At 43.1% G+C, this 23,001-nt stretch overlaps 2 protein-coding genes across 4 annotated transcripts in view; both read left to right on the top strand.

Moving 5' to 3' along the window:
• Positions 1-20,547, top strand: part of PAMR1 (peptidase domain containing associated with muscle regeneration 1) — a 65,153-nt gene extending 44,606 nt beyond the window's left edge. Inside the window, exons 7-12 of one of the 2 annotated variants that reach the window (XM_080395477.1) lie at positions 6,447-6,617; positions 9,284-9,496; positions 11,077-11,143; positions 13,277-13,509; positions 14,906-15,201; positions 16,446-20,547. In XM_080395477.1, coding sequence (XP_080251603.1) covers positions 6,447-6,617; positions 9,284-9,496; positions 11,077-11,143; positions 13,277-13,509; positions 14,906-15,201; positions 16,446-16,982 — 1,517 coding nt within the window. In that variant the 3' untranslated portion in view covers positions 16,983-20,547. The remainder of the gene's footprint in view (positions 1-6,446; positions 6,618-9,283; positions 9,497-11,076; positions 11,144-13,276; positions 13,510-14,905; positions 15,202-16,445) is intronic. The other variant, XM_080395478.1, reaches the window with a different exon arrangement.
• Positions 20,548-20,838: 291 nt separating this feature from the next.
• Positions 20,839-23,001, top strand: part of SLC1A2 (solute carrier family 1 member 2) — a 90,549-nt gene continuing 88,386 nt past the window's right edge. Inside the window, exon 1 of one of the 2 annotated variants that reach the window (XM_080395482.1) lies at positions 20,839-21,224. Coding sequence is in view for 1 of the 2 variants with exons in the window: in XM_080395479.1 (XP_080251605.1) it covers positions 22,584-22,600 (17 nt within the window). In the remaining variant the exon portion in view is untranslated. Of the gene's footprint in view, positions 21,225-22,205; positions 22,601-23,001 lie in introns of those variants that run through there. The other variant, XM_080395479.1, reaches the window with a different exon arrangement.

Below are 23,001 nucleotides of genomic sequence, written 5' to 3'. Positions count from 1 at the left end.
GTTTAGGCGTTCTCCTGAAAAAAAAAAGTCCTCTTTCTGAGGATAGCTATTTAAATTTCTTCAGTTTCAGTCTCTATCAGGCTTTCTCTGACAGTCATTAGACTGGTTTGGTTAGGATGGTGGCACCCGGGGTCCCAAAGCAAGTTCATAGCTCACTGTCTCGCTGAAGAAGACATATGCTAGGATGCATAACAGCAGAAGCTGCTCTACTCCCCTACTTGTTACCAAGTGCAGTTTCTGTGGCCATTTTCAGTGTTTGGCCTTCACTAAGCATGCCAGCACACCTTATGCAAAAGCAATATTACAAGTACATAGAAAAATGTTCCCCAGAGCCACTACTAGATGGTCAAAATGTGCTATATACATTAGCACAGGTCAGCCTGAAAGCCAGACTCTGACCTGGGAATATGCAACAAGATAAATTTCTTTAGAAGTAGCAGTATTAAAAAAACCTGTAGCAAATTAAGAACAAAACTCCATACAATTACAAGAGCTTACACCTAATATTTCAGGGGGGACAAAAATGGAAATGTAAACCTTTTATCAGTACCAGCAATGAGAAATGAGATTTATTTTAGGAATGTAATATATTATTGAAAGGTTGTGCAGAATTTAGAGATAATGTATGATATGTGTGAGGGGGTTTATATTATTTAACAAGGAAGTGGGTGAGAGGAAGGCAGCAGAAAAAAACGGTGTTCATTTAATAAAGGGACCCTGGGACAAAAGCAAATGATAATTCCATCAGGCAGGATGTGAAGGACATTGAAGAGAGAAAAATGTAGCTCAAGAGATCATCTAATTTATCTCAGTGGTGATAAAATGAGCATGAAAACTATTTCTAAATGGCAGATAATTCAGATCTGAGGAATATCTCTTACATATAATTTAAAAGGGAGAGGAATTTGCACTGTTATTATTAATAATGGAACATTTTACTTAAAAATTCAGGAACTTACTGTTCCTCTAGTCTAGTTTTTCTCAGATTGCAGAAAGTTTTCTGTGAAACTTGGAGCCATTTTAGTGTTTCATCTGGGACAGAAGTATTGTTTTCTTTTTTCCGAGACACCAAAGTGAGAGGCAAGAAGGGTACTAAGTTTTATCGGGAATCTGTGAGTTATGTAGACACTTGCAGCATGTCTGTTTTTTATTCTCTCCCTAACAGCTGGGCTGTCATGGTTGAGCATTTCTGCCAGAGGTGTCTGTAGCCACCTTGTCTTATACCTTCCTACTTTGCTTTCTTATGAACTGTACCAGGCCAAAACTCACCTCAGACCCTAAAGTGACAAGGGTTACCTATATGCCTGTATGGATTAGTTGTGGAACTTCCCAGGAACATGTTGTGTAGTAAAATATGGAAAAATTAAACCAAGAAAACCTCACAGTTCATAATGGGCTTGCTAGTGCCACCCTGTTCTCTCCAAAGTCTGTTCAAAGCTTCAATTTTCAAATGTTGAGATGTATCATTTCCACTTACATAGAATCGTAGAGTCATAGGATGGTTTGGCTTCGAAGAGACCTTAAAGATCACCTAGTTCCAACGCCTTCCACTAGACCAGGTTTCTCAAAGCCCCACCCAACCTGGCCTTTCTTCCTATTATGCCTTTCAAATATTTGGCAAGGACACTTTTGTATAGGTTTTCTTGAGTAAGAATTCTCCCGTTCTGAATTTTATCTTGCCTGAATATATCTCTTCATCTTCCTTTAAGCATTTTACAGTATCCTTTCTGGTTTTAGCTTTTAAATTATTGTAGTTTTTAGCTTTTGCATAACCAGGGTGGTCATTCTTAGCTCTTAGTCACTCTCAGGATTGCATTCCCCTAACATTAGTTTCACCTTTCTCTGAAATCGCTCCAGTTTTCCTATTGTTTTCTAGATATAAATTCACCAGAATCTTTATAGGTGTGATGACATCATAGCATGAAGATTGGGAGTCTCTGGGTTGCTCATATTTTTTTGGGCAGACCTTGAATAAATGTCTTTCATATTTAGCTGTCCATTACCATCTCACAGTAGAATTTGCAGCCACCTAATCCGTTTTCTGAGTTCCTGGTAGCTTTGGTCTTCTGTTTGTGGAGAGAAAGGTGCAGAGACCGAGCACTGCAACCTGAAATCCTGACACTCTTGGTTTCATTTTGGCAAGGTTGTCTCAAACTTTATAGTTTGGGGTGAGTATACTGACTCATGGTACATTTCACATGTAATTCTGTCTGAAGCTCTCTACCTTGTCTTTTGCTTCTTTTTCTGCCTGCTTTGCAAAGTGCATTGATTGAAAAGGTAAGGTATTAATCTCACGAAAAGCTGGGCAGTGACTGCTGTTCAGAGGACATTGCACTAACACTAGGGAAATGTTGATAAGGCCTTTAAGTAGGATAAGACCTGTGGATGCCAATTCTTTCTTTAACCACTACTGTGTCAGTAAGAAAGTCCTCCCATGGGTTATAAAGTCAGATATTCCTACTCCTTCCTCTCTCGTTTTGCCATGGACAAGTAATGGTATAGCCAAACACAGCACAAATGACATGTGTCTAAGACACCTTGAAGGTAGGAAGCCAGACTGACAGGGCAGTAGGAATCATTTATTTCATATGGAGCAGAGCAGTCTAGCTAGTGGCCTGGGAATGGTTCAAGCTCGTGGAGTGCTCCTGGCCAGTCTATGACCTGCTTCCCAAGGAAGTGTTGTCCAACAGCTCACAGACCAGTCCCTGCTCTAGCAGTCAGGCTAGACCAGGCACAGGTATAGCTCGGTGTGGATACAAGGTGGTATGGGGATGGCTGTGGGTGGGTGAGGGCTGTGAAGGGGATCCAGCCCACATGACTCTGAAAGCTGGACTGTCCAGAGGAGGACTGACACTCAGAAATACCCAACAGATGGCAGGATCAGGCCCATCATGCCTAGGCAAGGGAAACTGAGAACATATCAAATGTCTTAGAGAGCTGAGAAACTGAAGGGAATTGGGTCAGCTCAGGTGGCTGGATTTTATGGCTAGTGTGTTTATCCAGAGGGTAAGGGGGCAGAACTAGGAATGAATGACATTTACAAAATGTTCTTTTCTCTTCTTTTTGAATTCTGAGAAACCTCTATTGGAGAGTTGGATATAGTCTTACACCAGGAGAGAATGTTGAAAGGCTTCGGTAAAATACCTCAAACAAAGGAGGCTGTCCTAAAATTCAATGGAATATACTGCACGTTCTGAAAGATGTAAGAACCAGTCAGATTCACAATCCTGATGGGAAGCTATCCACAAAAAGATGAGAGAGAATTGGTTGAAGCACACAGAGACTAGCATTCCCTTCACAGTAACTGTTCAAAACTCCATTGCCTGAGGTGTTCACAAGTAATGGGAAAAGGTGCAGAAGAGCTGCCTGAAGCATATTAGGTGAAAGGGACAAAAGGCAAGTCAAACTGAAGAGCAAAAAAGCTACAGAGCTCAAACCAAAGCAGTAGAGGCAGGTACCAGAGTAACCGTATGTGATTTTTGGGCTAGATGATACATCTGAAAACAGAGAGCTCAGCTGTGGTACTGAGAGGCAGGGAACTTCTATCTCAAGATTCAAGCCCACATTTAATTTGTAGAGAGAAAGAATGAAGTCACAAAATCTTCCAAAGAAAAAATAAAATGAGTGGCTGTGCCTCCAGTGGCAAAGTTTAAAGAACAGGACAGACCATGAGGGAAGATCCCGTGTAACAAGAGAACAAGCAACCAGTAGATAAAGGTGTGGGTAACAAAAGGGACACGTCTATTAATAATACTTAGTTGTTTTGCCATCAGAGAAACACCATGGTGACTCTGTGACACAAGTGGGTATGAGCTAATGTTTCTAACATCCCTGTGAGGAAAGGGGTGCTCCCATTTGTTAGATACAGCAGATGAAGCAACTTACCCATGGCCGTAGTTTCATAGCTATGATTAGATCTCATGACCTTCTGCCTCCATATCCTCTACTCTAGGCCATAGTTCCAGTACTAAAGGAATCTGTCCACGAAACACTGAATCTACATCATAAATAAAACCAGAGTTATTCCAGCTGGGTCACACTAAGACACAGAATCTAGAGAAAGTCTGGCAACCACAGCAAATCAAAAGGACTAGAAACTAAATATCTTAATCGCTTAGGAGACTGAAGAAGAATGAATACTTACAGTTTGTGGAAAAAAAAGTAAGGGTATCTTGGTGACATTTTTTCCATGATGGATCTAGAACACAAAAGCACCAAAACATTTGTTCTGCAGAACTGAACTGGACCACAAGCAAAACACAAAACCTGTATTTATGGTAAAAAGGAGAACACTGAGTGGTGCATAGATGTTTATAGTCATCTTTTCTCATTTGACAAGCTGAGTGTGACTTTACATTGGAAGAGAAATATAAAGGTAGTGAAATGAATTGCTATTGAAAGAAAGCTATGGAGGGAGTGGCTGTGAATACAAAGAACATGACTGGGAAGACAAGTGTTCTGAGAATTTAAAACACCTAGAAAATCTATGCTCCCATTATTTCTCTTTCACTAATGTATGGGTTTGTGTATACACATATGCACCTATAAATACATGTATATGTATGCGTGCCTATATTTCACATGAGAATTGTGAAGAGCTATGAATGAATCTTGTTGAATTTTTATCTTTATTTTTTCACTAAAGATGACACTGATGCGGAACACTTGCAGCCAAGAGGAGATGTTGAGCTCCCCTAACTGGATGCGTTTTGATGTGGAGCAGAGAGTCTGGGCCCTCCTATAATGCTTAAATGTTAGACAGTTTAATCCAAGACTTGTGCTTACTAGTGCACAAATTATTCTGCCAACTCATTGTTTGATGTTTGTAGTAATTTGTAGACGGAGGGGAATTTCTGTGGAGACTTGTTCTTGCAAATGCTGCTACTTTAAGACTGTTGCTCAAGAATTTCTTCCTTATGTGAATAATTGGATGGTGCACAATCCATATAAATAGATGCATTCATGTATGTTCTGTTCAAGGATTACAGGATGAGGCCTTAGAAAAGTTTTTCCTCTGGAAGTGGAAGGACAAAAATTTGGCTGTAGGTTAGTATGCCCCTAGCTACAAGGCAAAACAGAAAAAGCCAAATTCTAAAAGGGTAAATTAGGGATGATCTCTTTAGCATTCATCTATCTTCAGTGGAGTACCACAGCTCCTAGGTAAAAACCCCATACACCTATCTAAATCTTGCACTGAATCCTTTCCGATACAGTTTTTCCACAATGAATGGCCAGACAAAGCCAGAGACACACAGAGAGATGGATAACGATGTAGACACTAAAAACTGTGTTTCCTACATTGTTGTAATATCTACATACAGAATGCATATAATTTCTACATAGTCTTAAAAAGTGACTTGGAGAAAGTGAATAGGGCACGGATGTTTTCTGTCTCTCATAACAGAGAAAGCAGAGCATCAAACAAAATTATCAGGTGGCAGGCTAGAAACCAAACCAAATAAAGCAGTGTATTTTTCATATAAAACAGTCTGTAGAACTCATTGCCACAGGACGTTGTGAACACCAAGTATGTAGCTGAGTTTAGTCAGTACTCAGACAAATTAATTTTTAAAAAAATAAAAATCACCAGGGTATGTTATACTAAACATACCATTGTAGTCAGGTAGTCCTTGACCCCAGATTACTGAATGCTGCCAGAATATGCCAGGAAAGTATTCTATATGCTTGCTCTGTTTTTATATTCCTTCCATCAAATCTACCATTTACCACTGTTGAAGACAGGTTTCTGTGCTGGATGGACCTTTGTTCTGATGTAGTATGGCTGGTTTGATACCAGAATTTCTTGCTTACGGTGTTTAATCTAATATTTACTACTTGCAGTAGTTAAACAGACCGTTGTCTGTAAGCATTTTCCCAATAGAGCAAACCCTGTGGAAAGGGTAAATATCACAGTTTGGTAAATATCAGGGTTCCTTTTTAATGTCATTATGATAACATTTTATCTACACAGATAATGATGCTTTAATATTTCTAGTAAGGTTATCTGAATAATTATATAAAAATGGAAAGAAGAATTTGAAATAAAAAATTAAAAGCCTTAAGGCTTTTAAGGGTCTAAATTTTTTCTTGACCAAGCATGGTAGTTAACTCAAAACCCCTGTTAAGATGGTGAGTGCTTCAAATACTAACAATTAGAGCAAATGAACCCTAAGGATACAAACACTTATGCACACGATCACTTCACATTTCTGAGTAATCCCATTGAAATGAATGGATCTAGATATGTTTTGAAAAAGTGGCATATATGTAAGTGTGCATAGAACTGACATCTATACAACTTTCTAAAGATCAGCATATACCTGTCTTGTCATTTTGACTCCTGTGCCCATTTTAATTGGTTTTTCAATGTTCTAAATAAAGAATTATCCTAACACAGTCCTGTTTTTGTAATAAAGTGGATTTTTTTGAAATATCTGAACTGTCAGTGGTGATGTGTAGGACTCCAGGTGCTCCCGCTCATGGTATTGTGGAAGGAGATGACTTTAAATACGGGGCCCAGGTTTACTTCAAGTGCAACGCAGGTTACAGCTTAAAAGGCAGCCGTGTTGCCTACTGTCAGCTTGATGGGATTTGGTCAACACAGCATCCTGAATGTGGTAAGGTCACTTTAAGTTTTGATTGTTATCAAATATTTTGGCCAATGTATTCACATGAAACTAGAATATCTAAATCTCACTTGAAATTTGGTAGATCCATGGCTTAACATGATGTTCTTTTGTCTTCCTGTCTTCAAGAAGCATTAGGGATTCTTATTTTATTCTGCTGGAGCCCAAGCTTGCAAGACTTACTTGTATAAAGATCTGATTGAAACATCAAATTACTGAAAAATAATTTCCTCAAAGACTTCAGGCATATATCCTTCTTACACAGAGACAAAATGTCTGACCAAAACCAAGTGAGGGACATAGTGCAACACTGTATAGCTACTTCCAGCACTATGTACCTCTGATACCTTCTCTGCACAAGTCTGGTGCACGCTGTGGCAGTGATTAGGGGCTTACTGCATGAAGACTAATTTCAACAGAATTCCCATGGTAGAGAAAAATTGATGAAAGAGAAACTTCCATTCATTCTGGCTGTGCAAGTTGGCATGCCTACCATTCAAATTCCAAGCCCCTTCTTCTCATCTAAAGAGACTTTTTATTTAGTTAGTTGTTTTGTATTGCACAATTTTATTTCTATATTCCAGAATATTTTTTATCAATTGGAAAAGTTCTTTTACAAGTGTATTGTGGCAAAAAATGTACGGGGGGCGGCGGGGGGGGTGGGTGGGACGGGGACGGGGGGGGTGGGAGGGGGCCAGGTCAGTGTTGTGAAACAGCAGTATATAATTTCATCTGAAAGAGGAAGGAATAGGCATTCTGTCTGGAGAGAATGTCTCCAGTTGCAGCAAATGTAATATCAGGATTGTGATAAGTCCCTGCTCCATGATGTCCCTGGCTAAAGATCTGTCTCTAAACTTGACTGTTACTGAAGTGCTAGATGGTGTAATTCGGGTCTCTCCTTCCCAGATGTTTTCTCTTTGTTTTTAATACATGAAAAAAGCCATAACCCTGAGTTTGGGAACAAGAGAATTTCTGTTGAAGTTACTGATAGGCAGAGAATGAAATAAGAGAAGGCCTTCGTTAACTTGGTCAAGCTTAGGCACATTTTGAAACATGGACTCTGCTCATCAGATGATGCCTGTAGGCTAGATAACAGTACAGAAAGCAACTTGCAAATAAAGCATTGTACTGTGGGTGATTCCCTCTAGTCTTTACCTGCTATCAAGTTATCAGTCACTTGTGGTTCACAAGTTAGAGAGCTTGTAAGGTACAGAAAAGAAAAATGGAGCCAATTTAAAAGGAGACAGGACTCCGCTTCTCCCGTCCTCCTGGCTGAGAGGAAGTTCAGATGTCTTCTTTATTTACTGAATATGACTCACAAGGAAAAGTATTTAAGTACATATATAACCTTCAGCGTATGCTAAAATCCAGTGTTGTTGAAGAAAGCACTGAAATATATGCCTAGCTTGAATTATATACTCAGTGTTAAAAACATGCCCTTCATTGAACTTGTACTGTTACAGTTAGCTGTGTGCTTACATGCTTTGCTGGGCTTGGCTCTGTCTGGTGACATGAGGATATGGCAACAGGACAGGGCCATACCTCTGCACTGTTACTGTGCTGATTTCACAGGGATTTAGGTAAATGTTTAAGTGCTTTGTTATTGTTGGTGCTTTTCGGAAGTGAAGCTTCATCCCAGTCTGAAGCAATGACATGAAGAGGTCATTTCTGGTCACTTGATATGTGTTAGTTTCTCAGCCTTGCATAAGCAGAGCAGCACCAACACTAGCTGTCTAAACTAGATGTTCACTGGTTATCACGCAATGAGACACCAGGCAGAGGAATTAAACAGAATTCCATGATACTGTCAGCCTGACAAGAAAACTGAGTTGAAATCCAAGAAAAAAAAGTACCTTTTCAGCTGCTAAATAAAGAAGGCAGAGGGGTTAAAAACACAGGGGAAACCATTTATTACCGTCACATAGGGAGTACTGTCGTCCTGATTTATGCCAAAAGTTAAAGTTTATTGAGAGAAAAAAACACAACAAATAAAAAGAAGGGGAAAATATCGGGAAGGAGGAAGCAGAAGGGGTTCTGTAGGCAGAACCTAGCATGAGTAATCTTTCTATAGTAAATTTTTAGTATATATATATATATATATATGTATATATATGTTCCCCTTGATTTCCTGCATTTCCCTGGGTTATTGAGATCTCTCTTTCAATGCTAAGAAGCCAAAATGCAAGCAAACATAAAAGTAAAATTAAGTAGTCTAGTTTTATTATCCAAATCCAGTGAAGAAATGGGAAAATGGGAAAGGAATACCAAGGGCCTGTTTCCTGCAAATAGTTTAAGTGCATCCTTTTATGATCTTGAAGTAGCCCTGTTAATGTTAATGAGACATTAACATCATGTAAAGTCAAGGTTCTGTTTCAGGCTTGTCAGCTACATTTTAAGGTCTTTCTAACGATTTGAGAATCTTATGCTTTCAGTGAAGATTAAAGTGTGTGTTATAAGCAGATATCTGTATATTATCACTTCTTTCTTTAATATTTGATCTTTTTGAAAACAGAGATCCCAGACAGGTCTTGAAAAGGGAAATTTCACAAAGTGTAGATTGTGTAGTAACATCTGAATGAAATGCCAAGCAATCTGATGGGTGAAAATAATGCTGTGAACCTGATAAAATGGTTACTATTTTTCCCCCCTATCATTAGTTCTAGATGAAAAAAACTGCTCAGATCCTGGTGGCCCACTCAATGGCTACAGAAGAGTAGTAGAAGACACTGGGCTCTTGAATGGACGCTATGCAAAAATTGGCACAGTCATTGCTTTCTTTTGTAACAACTCGTATGTTCTTAGTGGGAATGAACAGAGGACCTGCCAAGACGATGGAGAATGGTCAGGGAAGCAGCCCATCTGCATTAAAGGTAGTTTATGTTCTTTTATTACCGCAACTCACAAAAGTTGCTGTGGTTTTACTGGAATTTGATTTATATAATTTACACTCACCAATTATTTTTGCTAAGAATAAGCCATCTGACTGACACCTGATACTGAGATTTTTAGTTTGCCAGCTCTACTGGCTGTTAAAGTCAGCTAGAGAAGATGCCAGTGATTCCAGAAGATGTTTCCATCTTTAGACACGGAAAGAAATGTGCCTTAAGACCCCTATTACCCTCATTCTATGATCAAACCTGCATAAGGTCAAAATCAAAGAAGATCAGGAGGGAATTGAAATAGAAGGAAATAATTGTCTCATCAGAGTTGCTGTCATAGGGCCCAGCTGTCCTCTCACAATCATTTTAAATCAGGGACCAGTCATGAGTGTAAAAGACCAAGCCTGTAGATTGCAGCCTTGAAGGTTTGGTTCAGAAAACCACTTGAGGACATGCCTAAACTATCTGTATTCACCAAAACACTGAAACACATCTTTAAATCCTTTGCTAGAAAGGGAATTACGCTGTTGACCTGGAGCTACTCTAAGTGTGTCTGAAACCCTGAATGGATGAATGAATTTGGGCTGGGGAACTGCCAAATTCATTTTCCCAAAGCAATTGTTTGACATATATTTTAATGGATCTTTTTTTTAATTGAAGTAATGATAATATAAGGAAATATGTCTGTCCCCTGGGAATTTGCTTTATTCTGTTATTTTAGATGGAAATACTCTCTTCCTGAAGGACATAATCACCTGTGAAAGCATCTTTATTGATGATAATTTCTGGAGAGCATCTTTATTGATGTTAATTTTGATAGTGACATAAAAGTCATCACAAAGAACTAGATATTGTTAAATTCCACAGAATACAAGTGCTCAGGCATACAGATAAAATCCATCCTGCAAGATTCCTTTTTTCCCACTGTGTGCAGCAGGAAGGAGATCCTGGCTGAATTATTTGAACTGATAAAGCTTGCTTAAAGTAAATAAACTGAATATGCAAAATCAGAAATCCTGGATCTCCCTTCTGTTATTTTATGCATATTCAGGTAACTCCGAGATGTTCCTTTGAATCAGTCTCCAGCTCCTTCCATGGGTGCACAACCAAACAGACTCTCAGAAGTCTGTAACATCCTGCAGCCCTTCTCTGTATGCTGAGTCCTGGGGATTAGCTGTGTGTGGCTACACAGATTGAAATTAACTATTTTTTATATAGTTCCATTATTGCAAAAGTTTGCTCAGATTCCAAACCATCAGCTGCAGTAGTGTAAACTGGCATTCAGATACAATGATGGACAAATCTTCATCCATGGCTGAGAGTGCCAGTGCAGAAGATGATCTGTTGCTTCCACCATTGTAAATGGGATAAATCTGGAGATCTGTGTGGAAGCATTTTTCCAAGGCTTTAGGTTTTAGGGCCTATCTTTATTTTAATGCACCTAACTTACTGCCTCTTTTCTTAATCCAGTCCACTATAGCTAGTGAGAGGAAAAAGTAGAAATGTATATGAACCATAACACTTGAGCTGTGAATGTGGAAAAGTACTGTGCAACATTATATTTTTTCTAGCCTGCAGAGAGCCAAAGATCTCTGACCTGGTGAGACAGAAAGTGCTTCCAATGCAGGTTCAGTCAAGGTGAGAATGCAATATCTCAACTACAGTTTAAAGAAAAAATGTGATTGCTTTTCCCCTCCTCTCCTTTCCACCCTGTGTGTTTAGCCTGCCTGAGCAGCCGTTCCTGCGACTCCACTGATAACTGAGCAATGAGAGCTGCTGGAAGAGGAGGTCTGATTAAGCATGGGCTGGCAAGCTGCTGGAGGCATCCAGGAAGAAATGCACAGTTAGATATGTCCAAACTATCAGATGATGCCAGAATTAGGCTTGCAAGCTTGTGATAGGCTATGAGAACAGTTCCTTGGGGCTAATGATATCTTAAAATAAACACGTGCTTTCGTAGTGAAGAAATGAGTAGGGAGAGCACAAGGAGAGAAGGGGGTATAGCAATGTAATCTGCTCACATTAGGTTTCACCATCCAAAGCAACATAGCACAATCAATATAAAGTTGTGTTTGGGGTGGGCATGGGGGAAAGGAGGAAGTAGAATAGGAGGGGAGGAGGGAATGAAAGATCACACCCCGTCTGGGCTTACCCTTCTGCTGATTTCTTAAAATAAACCAAATCTGAATTAGTTATGCTGCAATGTTCAGGTTCATTTTTGTCCAAGTAGTAATTTCTGATTTCAGATATTTTTTTTTTTTTTGCAGTACATCATTCATTTATTTTTAGATGCAGTGCAAGAGCTGTCCTCGTCTTTTTTCTTAAGAACCGCCATACCAGGTCAGAATAAAAGTCCATCCTGTCTATGGCAATGCCCAGTAGCAGACACCTAGAGAAGACTATAGGATCAGGGCAAGCACGTACATCCCAAATACTCTCCCACTCTCCAGCTCTGTGATGTGTGATTGTAGAGATGGCCCTGAGAAGCCATCAGGAGACCTTAGTAGCCATCAGGGGATTTTTCTTGCTTAAATTTCTCAATTCACTTTTGAACACACATCTTTTTATGCTAAATATTTCAGATATTAACACTAGCTATATGAAAGTGCATACATGCCTCCACCTCCATAGCAGCATGATGGCATCTCATGTTCATGGACTGTTTTTATCCCTTGAAGCAGACTCTCCATTTCATAGATAAACAGTGAGGCGAAGTGTGGATTATGCAATATTGCAAGGTCACATGTGAGTAAGAAATGGGACCCTAACAGTCTAAGTATGACCACAGCAGCTCTCGCCCTTCTTCCAAAATACAAGAAACTTGCCATTGCTCTTGTTTCTAGTAACTTTATTTTCCTTGAGTGCTGTTATGTATCGCCTCACAGATTCTATATGATGGAGGCTGTTTGTATCTCTCTGTGATCAAAAATGGAATTACCGTGTGAAAAAAACATTCTTATGGCTTTTCTGGATGCAGGCAGTACCAGAAATCTCAGGGGAAATTAATGTCCTGATGAATTTTTCAGATGTAAATAGTTTTTTCTGTAGATATGTGCTTTTAACCATTAGAACAAGGGACACCTTTTAAGTGATGAAGATATGTCTGTAGTCAAGCTTATGGTCGATATCTAGGCTGGTGCGTATATTTATTTTTTTAATTATGTGCCATGTTTCAGCTAATCAGTACAATTTCTAAATGGAAGCTTAGTGATTATTGCAATTATGAAATCTCTGTGGTGAGGCAATTATCTCAGTTAATTGCTAAATCAAGCAACTTTATCAACATGATTTAATCTGAATTGATTCCTAATACTGCCTATTAAAATCTTCACTAGAGAAAAGATGTGCCTAGCTCCTCTCTAGTGAGAGTTAATTACGGCAATGCCAAGTTCCACTGTAATTTCTTTATTTAAAAACATGGTATTCCAGTCCTTTTGTGAATGTCAAAAACTGTTCCACATTCAGAGGCAACTGGTTGCTATCCAGAAACTGTAAAATGAAAAAGACACAAATAGAAAATTTATAAAAATTAAAAATATGTGGTTTTTTTTTTTTTTTTATATGGGTACATATATATATATATATGTAAATAAAATAGCTGGGATGTAAATGGGAGTATTGCTACACTATGCTGGAATGATATTTTTGCTTATTCTTTCAGAAGCAAACTTCATGTGCTTTTAAATGATACTTAACACAGCTGGTGATAAAGTTATGGTAATCACTACTTTTATATTATTATTAGCTTGTGTTCTTTGTGACTTGAAACAGGGAAACACCTTTGCATCAACTTTACTCATCTGCATTCAGCAAGCAAAAGCTTGAAATCTATCCAACCAAGAAGTCAGCACTGCCATTTGGGGACCTGCCCCCAGGGTACCAGCATCTGCACACTCAGCTTCAGTATGAGTGCATTTCTCCTTTCTACCGCCGCCTGGGTAGCAGCAGGAGGACTTGTCTGAAGACAGGAAAATGGAGTGGGAGAGCCCCTGTGTGTATTCCAAGTGAGTCTCCAAGGGAAAATAAATGCACCCATTTCTGGGTGGGTGGGGGAACAGGACGTGTATTCATCTTAGATAATTAGAGAGTCCCAGCAGTGCAGGCTGCCTATGCTACCAGCTGGCAGATTGGAGAAATAAAGCTTGGAGGATATATGGCTCTTTTTATCCACCAGTAGAACTTGTGCAGTTGATGGTAAAGGAATCAAGGTTTCATCACTGCAATTTGCCATTAATTTTCCTACTTTTTTATTGAGCAAAAGGTGTAGTGAGTTTCTTTCCCGATTTGAAAATATTTTCCTACTATCACTTCATGTTTTCCTAGAATTATTTACTGCAAATGTGATTTTTCTTTGATGTCTATACTTTGGCACCCAACTGACAAAACCATCAAAATTTAATGATGATTCCAATAGAATGGAGAGCCTGCATTTTAAAGAGGCTCTTCTTCCTTTAATATAACCTGCTGAGGGAGGGTTCATATTGCAAACTGTAAGTCCAGGTAAAATCTTAACCAGAGCTAGTGCACAGAGTAATTCAGGGTAGGAACACCCCAAGATTTGGTACAACCCACTACTGACTTCAGGCAAACCGTGAAAAGTAGATCCTAACTTCAAGAAAATTGTAAATTTCTTGCTTATGGTTTTGCTTTGAGGTGATCTCATGTACTGATAAGTATTGCATTCAATCCTTGTCACTATGGGCATGCACACACTACATCCCAGGGGAAAAAAAAAAATATGTCCTAAGAGAGAGACTAAAAAATGTGACCACATGATGTAACTTTTTCAACTGAAGGAAACCTTTCCTAATACAGGAGATTTCACCCCGGGTCTAAGCCTAGGTAATATATTCCTACAACAAGGCAGTGCTTTTTCTTTTTCCTAGGATAGCTGTTGATTTAGGTGCATTTGCTTCAAGGTTCTTGTTGCAAGACAAGCCTATTCTCATAGGCATGAACTCGTCTGTGCAAAGGTCAGTTCTAGAAGACCCCACAATTACTCTGTGACTTCCTGGGGCAAGTTTTAGTGCACTGCTGTCTTTATGGCGTTTTATTATAAGCAAGAATCTGGGGTGTTCTTTCCATTTCTTTATGCCGTTATCTCATTGTAGTGCAGCTTGATAAGGTTGTCATGAAAATTCACCAGCTCAGGTGCTAAATCCACATTCCTACTTCAGCCAGTAATGCAGATAATAATGGAAAAATTGAAAAAAAATGTTTTTTTTAAAGCTGTATAAAATACTCTTATAATTTTGCAGGTTGGAGACAGAGGTTAATTAGAAAGCTGTCAGTCATGCTAACCATTGCATTTTAGGATTTTAGCACATTCTAAGCAGGAATCAAGAGTGATATTCAGATTTTGTGGTGGGGAAAAGATGCTACTCATTCTTGTTTCCTCAGTCTGTGGAAAAGCAGAAAACATCACCCTTCAGAAGACGCTGACCTCTACCAGGTGGCCTTGGCAAGCAGCAATCTATCGGACGGCCAACAGGGTGAAGGAGAACAGCCTCCGAAAAGGGGCCTGGATCCTTATCTGCAGCGGGGCCCTGGTGAACGAGCGCACTGTGGTGGTGGCAGCTCACTGCGTCACTGATCTGGGCAAGACCATTGTGCTCAAGACAGCAGAGCTCAAGGTGGTTCTGGGGAAATTCTACAGAGATGATGACAGGGATGAAAAGACCATCCAGAACCTGCGGGTGAGTAAGTCTGCTGGGAGCAGAAAATGATGAGTACAGACAGATGCTGATCACTTCCATCTTGTATGGGGAGAAAAAGGTTATCCTGTGACCAATATGTTGTTTTACACACTGCTCTTTCAAATGCATATCTAAAGATATCAAATGCATATCTGACTGAACTTTCATGGCACAAGGAGGGCACTTGCCTTCATTAAATTCCCCTGACACTGTCCAACTGATATGTTCATCCCTGACACATATCGCTAAGAAAATAGTTCAGGTTCCATGGGCTATAATGTCTTGAGTGATATTTCCAGAAAAAAGTAGAGGAGATGCCAGCTACTGTCAAAAGTGATTAGCATAATTTACAAGGGAAACACTTGTGCTTTAGATCCTGGTTTGACGACATGAGCACATTTCACATCTCAGCCCCAAGGCTGTATAGCTCTAAACTCAAAAGAAGTTTATGTCTGACTCAAAAATAGCGCCTCAAGCTGACCAGAGTGGTTTGTTTTTCTCAAGTTGGACTGGAAAGGTTGAAGTCAAAATGAGGAGAAATACATCAATTTTGGCTCTGTGTGTGTCTCCTCTTGGAGTGTGTGTGGTTGTGAGTTAATGGATTTTATCTAAGAAATCATAGTTAATTTGATCACACACACCTCACGTTACCCCCCTTTTTAGTTTCTCTAATTCTAGCTTTTTCAGACTTTTCCTCTAAGGAAATATCTTTTACAATATTTCCTTATAAGAATCCTATACAGTCTTGTAGCATTTCATCAAAGTGACCAGCATTAAAAGTTTGGCCCCAACATTATGTAATGTATTGCTAGTATTCTTTTTTGGTGGGAAGATGGTTGAATTTCAACAAGAAGACAACATTTTAATTCGCAGCTCCCCCACCCCACTTCACATGCTACAGGCTGAAGTTGACATGGCAGGTGAAATCTTGTCAGTAAACAGTGGAAACATTTGATCTGCACTCAAACTCCCCATTCTGCTGAAAATATCCTTCACTGCTTTTTATTAGGGAGAGTTTCATGCAATAAAAAATGTCCTGAAATCCAAGCCAAAAAAACTTAGAAGATGCTTGATCTCTTTGTATGTTTCTCATTTGAGTGAGCACTATGGGGAAAGAACATTTTGGGAGTGGGGGTAGAGGAGAAGTATGTGGAATAAATATGTGTTATAGTAGCACGGAAAGAGTTCTGCTGGCTTGCCATTGCTGTAACTCTACAATTCTTCCTGCTCTGTTTCCTCCCCAGATTTCTGCCATCATAGTGCATCCCAATTATGATCCTATATTACTTGATTCTGACATAGCTATCATAAAACTCTTGGACAAAGCCAGAATCAGCAGCCGTGTTCAACCCATTTGCTTGTCATCTTCTCATGACTTGACTTCATCCACAGAGGATTTAAAAATAGTGGTTACCGGCTGGAAGGTATTGGCTGACATTAAAGATCCCGGATACAAGAATGACACAATCCGCATGGGAACTGTTCGGATGGTGGATTCACTGTTGTGTGAGCAACAGTATGAAGATAACGGGATACAAATCAGCATCACTGATAGCATGTTCTGTGCCAAACAGGACCACGCAGACTTTTCTAATATCTGCCCTGCTGAAACTGGTGGGATTGCAGCCATAACTTTGCCAGGAAAAGCATCTCCTGAGCTAAGATGGCACCTGATGGGATTAGTGAGCTGGGGTTATGACAAAACTTGCAGCCTAGAACTCTACAGTGGCTACACCAAAGCTCTTCCCTTCAAAGACTGGATTGAGAAGAACCTGAAATAAAAAGCTGTGTCTGGAAATGGCATTTTATAACTATCATAATATCTCTCTCAGTCTCTGCTGCTTTAGGCTTCTCATCCCAGTGATGAGCCACATCTTGGATAAGGTTAAGGCAGACAGCAGACAGCCTGGCAATTTGTCCTGAGATCAGATGCTCCATCAGGCTACTTTTACTTAACCCTTGACAGATGGTCTTAGTGCATGAGAGGTTTTGCCATATTTCACCTGCCTCCCCTGGTGGGAGGATGATGCTCTGCTCCTGAGTCTGACATACAGGAACAGGACAGAAAATTCTGACTGAAATTACTGTGTAGTGTGGAGTCCCCTAAAGAAACCGATGGCAAGCCTCTCCCAAAGATCTGAGCAGATTAGGAGGCTGGAAAGAGTAGTGTGTATTCATTATGATGGATGAGGTTGTTACAGTTTGTGCTGTCTGTATTGCCATAATACCATGTAATCTTTTTCCCTCCCAAGTACTTTACACATTTAAATAAACTATGGTTTGTTTTTTTTAACCTATATATCCAAGTCTGACATTATTTAGATGCCTTGCTGCTTTACCGGTGTCAAACTCCAGTGACTCTCTACTGCCCTTGTCTGTTTGCATGTGATTCTCACTTGGGACTCTTCAGGCACACTGAAAGGCAGAATTAACACAATATTCAATTACTAAATAAATAACGAGACTTTTTTTTTTTTCCTTAATACATCCAATGTTGTGATTGTTGTACATGAACCACTGCAATGAAATGTACAGGAGAGTTATCTCCCACCTCATATTCTGAAGATGAAAACCTGAAATATGCTTTTAGAAAGATTTTTCCATGTGGATTATTTCAAAGACCTATGAAAACCTTAGGAAAACTTCTGTTTCCAACAGTTCACATACTTTTGTGGCAAGACAACTCCTCTATAGCTCTTCAGGGTGAAGAATAATGTCCAAGTCTCAAATTTAGCAGAGTTTTTTCTTGATTGGACTGACATCAAAGTGTTAAGATTCTCCCATTGTTAATGTTGTCCAGTGGAGAGACTTTGGTGTCCTCATAGTCCTTAATCACTGTTCTTTCACTAAATCATTCTCTGTTCAGTTGTGGCTAAAGACTAGAGATGAGCCCTAGCAAAGGTTGGGGAGCAGGGACAGGGGAGTGTCTTCCATCAGTAATGACTCCTGGATAAGCCATCTATGACACCCTGGAATTTTTAGAACCTCTAAGTTATCGCAGTGCCCGAACCAGCTCACAGAAATATTTGGATGTGAAGGCTGGGGATCTGATGAAAGGATTTAGTACTCTCACCAAGAAGGACTCAGATCCTGTAGTTGTGTTCTACCTAGCCTATTGCATGGCTATGACAAATGTAAGCTTAGAAGTCTGATTTCAGCTCTGGTGATTCGCTGGTGTTGTGAAACCTTAATAAGAGTTTCTTAGCATTCAGTAGTTTCCACCTACTTTTGAATCTGAAAATTGCTGCTAAAAGTGCACTTAGTATTGGAGGTCATTCCATGTAATTTATTTTTTGCTTTCCTGGCCAGAAAGACTTAATGTGTTACGATTTTTGCAATTTTCTTATTTTCACTGGCAATAGGACCAGGGGGTGCTGCTTGAATAAAAAAGTTTAAGGGCTACAGCCAAAGTGTATTGCTTCTTTTTATGTTGTTTGCATGTCTCCTCCTGCCAGGTGATTATGCTTGGCTAACAAACTGCATGGCAACAACAGCAGCAAAAATTCTGATTTAAATGTGAAAAATAAGATGGGTTTCGTTCCTCTGCTGGGAGGAACACATGCCAGTGAATGTGTGGTACTCCCCCGCTGAGAGAAAGGGGTTAGAGGCAATTAGGTGACAGTTTTGAAGAAGGGCAAACTTGCAGAAAGTCAACATGTGTTTCTTCCTAACACTATTGATATAGAATTAAATAAGAAAGGAATAGGATTGTTTATTGGAACCTGGCTTGCCCAGTCAGAACTCTTCCACAATTACATTAAATGAGAGTCTCTACACTCTAATGGTAAGAGAAATTATCTTCTAAAACAGAAATCATAAAGGTCTGTGAGCTGATTCTTTTCTCAGTTATGACATCATAACTGCATTGCTCTCTACAGCATTGTTGTTCTCTGCTGCCACAACTGAGAGAGAAGAAGAGGTCCTAAATGTTTTTTTCTCCCTCTAGTATTTGTCCAGTAGAGAACTAGGCAGTCCACACAGATTTGCAGAAGTCTGCGTTAATTCCAGCTTTAGCCCTCACTCTTCTACTTTTACTAAATATCAGCCATGTCTAGCATTTACTGATCCTCTAACTCCTCTTCGCGTTGAATCCCATCCCCATTTGGCTTCAAACTGCTCACAGATCTGGCAACAAACAGCTGAAAATTTCTGGGCTTGGGCAGCAACAACATAGCTGTTCACTGGCAGTGTATCACACAAAAGTATATTCTTGAAGAGAAACTTGAAGGAACTCAGGGAATGAAAATCACAGGAGGAGGCTGCTACAGCTGTGCATGCACAGCAGAATTCAACCCCCCTTCTTTTTACAGTCATGATACTCTTCAAAGAAAACAGAAGCAAGAAAACAGCCAGGCTTCTCTCAACCCCAGGATTCAGATTTTAACATAGTCCTTTATAGAAAGAGGAATTAGCTGTAGCATTTGCTCTTACTTCTGGACCTCAGTGATGTTTGAATCCTAGATTCAGATCTGGCTTATTTCTAAATGCAAACATAATGTTTTATTTCTAGTATTACATGACACTTGGATTCACATGGGCAGGTGGGCAGTCACATCAACATACCCAAGCACCTGTACCATGACTAGTATTTGTAGGAATTACAAATCAGCTTGTCCGTCCTGTCCGGTAGGCTGACCCACAGTAGTTCCACACTTACAGCCTGAGAAGAACAGGGGTTAACATCTAACACCAATAAGGAGGAAAAATGGAGGATGAACGTTTCAAAAAAACCAACCTGTGAGCTGGAATCACTAATTCCTTTGATAGCTAGGATCTATTTTTAAGATGAATAACTATTTGAAACATCTCTTTCTAAACAGGTGAGGATCTATGCCATCTGTTGGAGAAAGGGTGTGAAATAGCACATCTTCCCTCCAAGGAAAAGAGCTGTGCATTTTGGAAAAGCGTAAAGGTATTGCTATAAAAAAAAAAAAAAAAAAAAGAGCAAGACAGTCTCTGCATCCTTACTTACTCCAATGGATTTATACTTCTCCCTTTGTGTGTTTTTGGAGCTGGGGGTGCATTAAATTACTTCCAAAAGCCAGGGTGCTTAGCTGAAATACAGCACTGTAAGGAAATGGGACATCCTGAAGGACACACTCTTCTCAGGCACACCTTCAGTGACTCTAATGAAATTGCCCTGGCAGCTTGTTTCGCTCAAAAACCTAGGTCCATGGTTTACAAGAAAAAAATGCGTAATCAATTAGGACTAGGGAATGCATACTAAGCTGCATGCTGCCATTTCTAAGCACAGCTACTGGAATCAGCTCAGTTGCATGAAAGACATCGTGGAGGAGCGAAGGCAGCAGGCAGGGTCAGGCGTCCTTGGCTCGGCTGTGCATCCCCTGCAGCCTCGCAGCTCCTTGGCCTGGCAGGGAGTTTCCCGCACGGCTGCTGGCTTCCTTTGCTGCTTCCTTGGTGCAGAGGGAACAGGCTGCGGCAGAAACGCTTGTTCCCTGTGAAATGGGATATTGGGCGGTCGGACCTGGGTGGAAAGGCAGCACCGAGGTAGGCAGGCAGAGCTTCGGCTGGGGGAAATGGACGCGAAGGTACGCAACAGGGTCTCGACATGGCATGGGCACGCCGTGCCCCGGCACCACGGTGCGTTAGAACCTCGTGCCCGACTGCCAACAGGGCGGGCTGCAGCCTGCGGGCCGGGCAGCGGGCTACCAGGCCTGCCTGCGGCTGGTAGCAGCATCTGGAAGCTTCCAGCATAAAGCGTGCTGGGCCTCCCAAGAGCCACGCGGTGAGGCGGAGGCGTCGCACCAGGGCACCCCCGCGCGCTGCCCCGCCCCCCCGCTCCGGCCAGGGGCCGCCAGCCCTGCGCTCCCGCCGGCTCCTGCCCCAGCGAGCGGGACGCGTCCGGCACCAGCGGCCGCCGGCAGCACCGCCCCCGGCCCCGCCGGCAGGAGGCCCCGCCCGCACCTCGGCCTCGCCGGCCCCCGGGCCGTGGCGCCCCCGGCGGGGCGGGGCGGGGCGGGGCGGGGCGGGGCGGCGCTGCGGGGCGCGGCGGCGGCGGGCAGGTAGGGACGCGGCGCGGGACACGGCGCGGTGCGGGTTAGGCGCGGTCGCGGGCGGCGCGAGCGGGCAGAGGGTCCCTCTTCCCGGGGCCGCGGCGGCGCGGGGCTGGGCCGGGCCCGGCGCGCCCGAGCTCTGCCCCGCGGCCGGGCTGAGCCGGCGGGGACGCCGCCGCCGCCGGGCCTCGGCCCCCCGGCCGGGGTCCCGCCGCGCCGGCAGGTGGGGCCTCTGCCGCGGCACCGTCCCCTCCTCCCCGGCAGGGGGCAGCACCACCTCGCGTGGCCGCCGGGCCGTGGCCCCGTGCGCCCGGTGCCTCCGCGCCGTGCCCCCCTCGTCCCTCTCGGTCCTGCCGCGGCTGACAGCGGGGCCTGGGCCGCTCCGGCGAGACGGGGCGGCTCCCGCGGCGGGCTGAACGGGCTGGGGCCGGCGAGCGGCGGCCGCGCCGTGCCGCGCAGCCTGGGGAGCCTGCTGCCGCCGCGGCGTGGCGGGGCAGGTGCCTCGGTCGCGGGGGCGCGGCCCGGCAGTCGCGGAGGCAGCGGCGGGCCCCTGGGCCGGGCGGGCTGTGGGACCCCCTCCCGCCGGCCCGCACGCCGGGGAACACGAGGGGCATGCGGCGGCAGTCGGGCGCCCACCGGGTGTGTGTGTGTGTGTGTGGCGGGGGAGTCGCTCCCTCCCGTCGCTCCCGGCCGGCTCCCCAGGGTCCCGGCGGGCCCTCTCGGTGCGGAGGGCCGGGCCTGCCCTGGGGAGGCGGTGGCGGCCCGCGGCGAGCGGGGCAGGTCGCGGTCGGCGGCGCCCGGCCCTCCCCCTGCGAGGGGCTCGCTGCCCCGCTGCCCCCACCCCCCACCCCGCTTCTGTCAAGGAGCGGTTGGGGGGATTTATAGGAGTAACAACGGCTCGTGATGTCAGCCCGTGCCTAAAATAGAGAGGGATTGACTGCAAATCCACGGCTCGAGGGCTAAAACCTTCCAATCCAGCCTCAGCCAGCACCGCGCCGATGTGAAGTCACCCCCACCTCCCGCACACGCACACACACACACACGCACACGCACCCCACGGCGAGGGGAGGGCGCCGGCGATCGCAGCCCGGGTGCCAGCGCCTCCGCGCCCCGCCGGCCACTGCTGGGCGGCCGGGGGCAGCAGCGCCCGTCCCCGGGCACGGGGAGCCCACGCTGGGCGGCGGCGGGAGGGAGAGCGGCGGAGCCGAGCCGCCGGATCCGCGCCCTGCGGAGCGCCGGGATTACACGGAACTGCGCGCTCCTTCCGAGACGCGGGCGAGGGTTATCCCAGAGAGCCAGCCTCCTTCGCGCACTACTGTCCAAAATAATCCCTTGGACTCTTGAGAAGACAGGGGGGCTTTCGGGACCATGGCATCGACCGAAGGGTGAGGGGACCGTCGCTTGGGAGGGAGGAACGGGAGGATGAGGGCGGGGGGGTCCGGCATTGTGCTTTTGGTAACAGTTTCCTGTCATCTGCTTCATTGTTAATCCTTGCCCCTCGCCATTCCCTAACGGAATAATTAGGGAGCAAGAGGAAACGAGAAGCAGATGAGCCCCATTTAGGAGAGGGAGAGGGAAAAAAGAATTTCAAATATGAGCCACTGGAAAGGTTTTGGTTTTCCTCCCATCACTTCTTTATTTAACCCCTGGAGGGCAGATGAAGCTTAAACCACCTGCCTGAAAGAAGAGTCCAAGTGAATGGTTAACTCAGAGGTGGAGGGGGGAGCTGCCTCCTAATATAATAATAATAATAATAATGATAATAATAATAATCATCATCAATAGT

This window comes from Falco punctatus, assembly GCF_963210335.1.
Source record: "Falco punctatus genome assembly, chromosome: 7".
Classification (NCBI taxonomy): Eukaryota; Metazoa; Chordata; class Aves; order Falconiformes; family Falconidae; genus Falco; species Falco punctatus.
This window is presented reverse-complemented; position numbering and strand designations above follow the sequence as displayed.